We start from the raw sequence: 5,650 nt of genomic DNA, 5'->3' as shown, positions 1-5,650 counted from the left end.
TACTTATCAAAAATATTTTCTACCATAATACATTATTTTGTTAAATTTACTAAAAGAAAACTTATTTTGTAACTGTAACACAATTTTATATAACTATTTACAAAATGTGAGTAACCAAATAAAATTGTGTTGTTAAATTAAAAAGTTTACCAAATTTTGCTTATTTAACTGTATATTTTGCAATTTTAACAAAATTTTGAAATAAAACTCGACTTTTGTGAATAATGTTCTGTTTTTGTTATCATTAGTATATCTTTTCTCTCAGTGTAATATGGCGGGAATGCATCTCCCGTGCTCTCCTCGATTCACATAATACCGCGCGCCATTTCGTCGCACGCGAAATTCAGAATATTAACGTCGTAAAATCTCACGAGCTAGCAACTAATTCCGTGTCGTCGCTATGCGATTCGCGCTCGAGAGATCAGTGTTTAGACGTCGATCACGCAATCGGGCCGCGCGCAGTAAAATAATAGCTGAAAGATACCGCAGCGGCGCTACGTGTATGTATATGTGTGTATACGTATTATATTCCGCGGCAACTTCCAAGTGTAATCGATATAATTTAACTACGCGGAGAGAAAAGGAGACAGGAGAGGAGAGAGTGGGAGAGAGAGAGGATCTCCGGGGATTGTCGTACGATTGCGGCAGGCACACGCGCGGCACGTTTCCTAACTTCGGAGTCACCCTCCCTCGCGTGCTGCTTAGTCCGGGGGGTTCCTTTCGCGCGCAAGTTAACATAATGTAAAAAGTTTCCTCGCGACGGTGGATAACGCTCGCGTACCGCCTCCGCGCCGCCATCTGTCGTCGTGACGGAAAAATACTTACACCGCGTTCGTCGCCGATCGCGCGCGCGGTTTTGATCGCGTTCGACTTGCGACCGCGTTCCACCGTTGGTCGGAAATGAAATTTCGCACGCGATTCTCTCTTTGTATCTTCGGGCGAAAGAAGCACCGCACGTGAGAGAGTTTCCAAGCAACTGCAACGGCAATGGCAACGGCAACGCGAATGGTATAGCAGCGATCGTACGGCAACGCGAACGCGCCTCGTTACTTCTCGAACTTCGTCAAAAGTACGTCGTAAAAAGTTTCCATACCGATTCCCGCCGCCACACTGCTTACGAAAAACCATAAATTCCTCTTTCTCCCCCGCCCCGAGGGTGAAAAAGGGACGCGCTACTACGTAACGGTGGTAATTTTTCGAATTTCACCCCGGGTCGCGCACCGAGTCGCGCGCGCATTGAGCCTTTTTCCCATTAGATTGCTAAATCACCGAAGGAAATTGATGTTAATTGCGGCACAAATCCCTGCCGTTAACGTCTCGATTGTAACACGACTCGCGGAAATATATATTTACGTTCGCCGACTACAAACTGTGTCGGCCAATTATTTTATCCGCGCTCTCAAGAGCACGCTCGTTAATTATTCCTTACAAAGTGATATTCGTTATACTTTCTTGGAGGGATTAGTGGAGGTAAACGGCATTTTGAATTCCGCATGGACCTTGAAATTTGCTTTAATGTTATAGGAATATTACGAGCGAACTTAATGCGCGTCTCCATGTCAGCAAAATAGGAGCTTTCAAGCAGGCTGTCCCTTTTGATGACGTCGTGGAACCTACCCATTATCTCGAATTCTGTTTAGCAGTCTCCGACGGGGATTCCAGAAAGAAAGCGCTAGCTACGTAAACTCTTACTCCGATGCAAATGCAAGTAGGAATAATAACAACGTGGCTTAATGGCGGCGTCACTTTTAAATAACAAAACGAATTACTTAACGTCTTAACCGAAGGACGTAATGAATTTAATAAAAAGGGAGAATACCTCTCCCTAATACACAGCCGACATAACTTCTCAGTAATTCCAAGGGTTATTCATTGCGGCTTGTCGGAATTCTTATTTCAAGTGATATGTCAAGTGCATCGTTCAGCGTTCGTCAAGCCGCCGCCACCGCCGCCGCCGCCACGGAGGAAGCAACAATCAGCATCCTCTCGACCTGCGATCGGATCGCGAGGCCGACCTGAAAAATTGAATTTTATCCCCTTTTCCCCGACTGGAAAGAGAGACCAGCTCGGTACGCCGTAAATTAATTTATGCAAATCTTCCACGGGCATGAATTTTTTCAGCATTAATTTCCCCAGAAGCTACTACGCTTTGCGAGATACGGTCACACGGTCGAGGCAAGCCGTTACCACAGTAATTACCTTTCTACCTTCGTTCCGCTTCGTCTTTTTGTCTCCAAGTAACTATTTTAATTGCTTTTGCTTTTCTAACTCTGGATACTGCACTAAGTCCGGCTCATTTTATACGATGGAATGCTGATCCCTCCTCCTTCCCTCGGTCCAAAAACCCTCTGGTCACCATTGTCGTTAGCGACTATCCGTGGGGGTTATCCATGCAACCCTCCGTCCCGGGGGTCGATTTAAGGATGTTTAGTACCTATTTTTAAAATGATGGGAACTTAACAAAAATTTTACAGATTATTCTTATATATGTTCAGAGACTTATGACAAAAGTCGGAGTCGATTCACTGAAGCAATCCAAAGTTATAAGGATTTTAAGATGGTTTTATTGTGCAAGTCCCAGTCATAAGTTAATTTCTCCATATGACTAATAATTCAATAAAAACAAGTGTAATTCAATAAAAACATTTTGTATAGACTGTACATGTGCGATTATGTGACGTTTATGTGACATCGAGCGATAAAACCACTTTAATTTACAACAAATTTACCTGTGACTTTATGGAAAACGTGTGACCACATTGACTTAAATGGCTAAAATGACTAGAAAAAATGATGAGAATTAATTTAAAATTTGAGAGAATGTACCTTAGATATAAAAGAAATATTTTATGAAATAATTTTGATCAAGTACTGAATGGTTTAAAAGATATTGAATATAATTTGATCAAAATCGTCTATTATCCGAGTTGATGCGTGAAAACGTGGCAACATCGCACTGTCATGCTGAACGGCGTACGCATGCGCAGCACATGTACGCGGTTCTCTGATTGTGTGCGTGTGAGTTAGAATCTCGTTATCACTAATTCCCATCACATTAGAAAATAGTATACGAAAAATAAAATATATCAAAATTAGAATTTATTAATTATAATAATATCATTTATTGTCACTAAATTATTATAATAATTTATAATTATAATTATTTATTATAACTAAATGTTAATAAGTTTCACAAATTGCACATTCAAAAAAATTTATATTTATATATTGCAAAATATAAATATTAAAAAAACTGAAAAAATAAAACGAAATAAACTTTTTTAAAATAAAATATTGCAAATTATCAGCTAATCTAAAGAAGATAAATTAATCAATTAAACCAGTCGATTATTTTTCGAATGCTAGTTTTTTGTATTTGTAATGCTTTATTTTTTATTTTTTCTTCAATGAATTCCTTGATAGCTCCCACACCTGCAGCCTCATATTTATTTTTTAAAATATCTAGAGTAATCCCAGCTACTGCTAATTTTTGCCGAATCGATAAGCCTACAATATTTTGCATCAGCAACAAAGTTTGCAAATTTTCTTTAGTTTTAATTGCTAGTTCCCAATGATTTGTCTGCTCTGAGAACGAATTTGCAGTTTCTAACAAAGTGTTATTGTTTATTTTTAATTTTTTCAATATTTTGTAAAGAATTATGCAATCATTGACTGCATTGTGTGCTCCAATTTTTGGAATATTCAATGCATCAGCTAGTCCACTGAGTGTACATGAATCTTTTCCTTTCCTACTTGTTATTTTTCTTATAACCGACAAAGTATCTATAAAGCCATGAATAACCATTGAGAATTCATCAATTAAATTGTTTTTAGTGATTGCTCTAAATAATCTGGGGCCATCAAAAATAAGATTATGCGTTGCTATACAAATTTTTTTTCCAAACAATTGTAACCAAGAATGGAAATCTCCTAATGCTATTCTAATGGGAACTGATGATACTTTTACTCCATTATGCATAAGATCGCCATAGCAATTTACTAGACCATGAGCTTCAGCAGCCTTTGGTGAAATTTGTTGAACTGGATTACTGTAAGTTGAAAAAGTAGTTTTGTTACATTTCGCGGCAATTTGCAAAATATCGCAATCAGCTTGAAACCCAGAAGTTTCTAGATCTAGAAGGATGATAGGAATTTCACAAAGATCTTCTTCTTCAGAATCGGAATTATTTTCTTCATCCACCGGAACAGCAGGTTCTGTCAAAAGAGCACAATTAGTCTCATAAGTTACACCTTCCACATTTTCTTTTCTATGTCGTACAACAGAGCAAAGTTTTTTCAATTGCATACGTCTTTTTTTGTATTCAGGGGTTTTTATCAATTCTCGTCTCTTCAACAAAATTCTCTGTTTTTTCAATACATACTGAGTGTGGTATTTTCCTGGATATAAATTAATTCGTTTAGCAATGTCTTGTGTATATTTTTCTCTCAAATTTTTTTGGCCTATAGCACAAGCAAAACGAAAGTCAGCAGAAGCAGTCATGCTGTAGCATTTAGACTTAGGAGCTTTGCTGGCCATGGTTGCATTTAAACTTTCGTTTGCGTTGCTAGATGCACCGGTCGAGAATTTTTGTGCATTTGAGGCTAATTTCTCGAAGATGTTTTTAAGATCTTCAAATAATCGTTGATCCTGCAAACCTCCGGGTATAATTTTATGATCATAATTTTCTTTATTTTCAACGAAGTCGCACCACGTACCACATTTAGTGTGGTCAATTGAAGGCATGGTAAGGAATGCTCCGGATTGTATCTGCTAAAGCTACACTATTGCCTTTGTTCTGAGCTAGAGCATATGTGAAACATCTATGAAAATATACGATGCAATCCTTTGTTAACTCTTTGTGATTTTTTCGAATATTATACATCTTTTTTTTCACTCTTCCTGACGTATGATTAACATCAGACTGTTTGATGATTGGATGACTAGCTGCAGCCCTACATGCTGCAATGGTAGAGCTATCGTCGTCTCCTACCAATACTCCAATTTCAATATTTTCATTTCGAAGAATCTCACTTTCAGTTACAATTTTCTTGGCAACATGAGCCTCCATTGCCTTTGCTGATTCGTAAAAATTTTTTCGACAATCATGATCCGGTGTTGGCCCATCCATACTACATTTTTTACATTTGCGGTTGCATGTCGAGTAGTCTAAAACCAGTCCACTCAAACAGCCTATAATGGCTCCAAAACCATTACTATCATATTGTCGTCCTGTACCTCTGGTACTCCATCCCATATCATATGAGACCATAATTCGAACTACATCATTCCATGACACAATACTACTTTGTTCTTGTTCATCAGGTTCGGAAGAATATTGAAAATTAGGAGCGGATTCATTTATTGGTTGACGATGAAGGATAAAATTGGATTAGAAATTTTCTGGTCTATAAATAAAATAAGAAATACAAAAAGTATTATTTAGAGTTTATTTAGGGTTTTTTTATTAGAAAAAAATGGCAAAAAAATGGGTATATTGTATACCAATATTCAAAATAAAAATAATCGTATTATCTCTGTATTATCTCTGTATAGAAAATGTATATAAAATTATATTTACAATTATCTGTTGCGACCGCACTCACGAGCGTGGTGCAACTTCAGATCGGAAGAGCACACGTCTGAACTCCA

The 5,650-nt window shown here is 37.6% G+C and overlaps 1 protein-coding gene across 1 annotated transcript; it reads right to left on the bottom strand.

The window, feature by feature from the left end:
• Positions 1–3,749: 3,749 nt before the first annotated feature.
• On the bottom strand, positions 3,750–5,270 carry LOC105448359. Its single transcript, XM_011686882.1, has 3 exons — positions 4,896–5,270; positions 3,906–4,648; positions 3,750–3,783 (listed from the first exon to the last, which is right to left on the bottom strand). Exons 1-3 carry the CDS (start codon positions 5,268–5,270, stop codon positions 3,750–3,752), a joined length of 1,152 nt encoding a protein of 383 aa, XP_011685184.1.
• Between the last annotated feature and the right edge of the window lie 380 nt (positions 5,271–5,650).

The sequence above is a fragment of the Wasmannia auropunctata genome, unplaced genomic scaffold (genome assembly GCF_000956235.1).
Source record: "Wasmannia auropunctata unplaced genomic scaffold, wasmannia.A_1.0 LD336088.1, whole genome shotgun sequence".
NCBI classification, from domain to species: domain Eukaryota; kingdom Metazoa; phylum Arthropoda; class Insecta; order Hymenoptera; family Formicidae; genus Wasmannia; species Wasmannia auropunctata.
This window is presented reverse-complemented; position numbering and strand designations above follow the sequence as displayed.

Bases quoted from the DNA above. Each gene is read 5' to 3' on its own strand.
- LOC105448359 (XM_011686882.1), bottom strand. From the start codon at position 5,270: ATGGTCTCATATGATATGGGATGGAGTACCAGAGGTACAGGACGACAA. The intron at 4,649-4,895 runs GTGAAAAAAAAG...GGAGGTTTGCAG, and splicing joins TTAATCATACGTCAGGAAGA to GATCAACGATTATTTGAAGA. The intron at 3,784-3,905 runs GTTTGGAAAAAA...ATGGCTTTATAG, and splicing joins TTCCATTCTTGGTTACAATT to ATACTTTGTCGGTTATAAGA.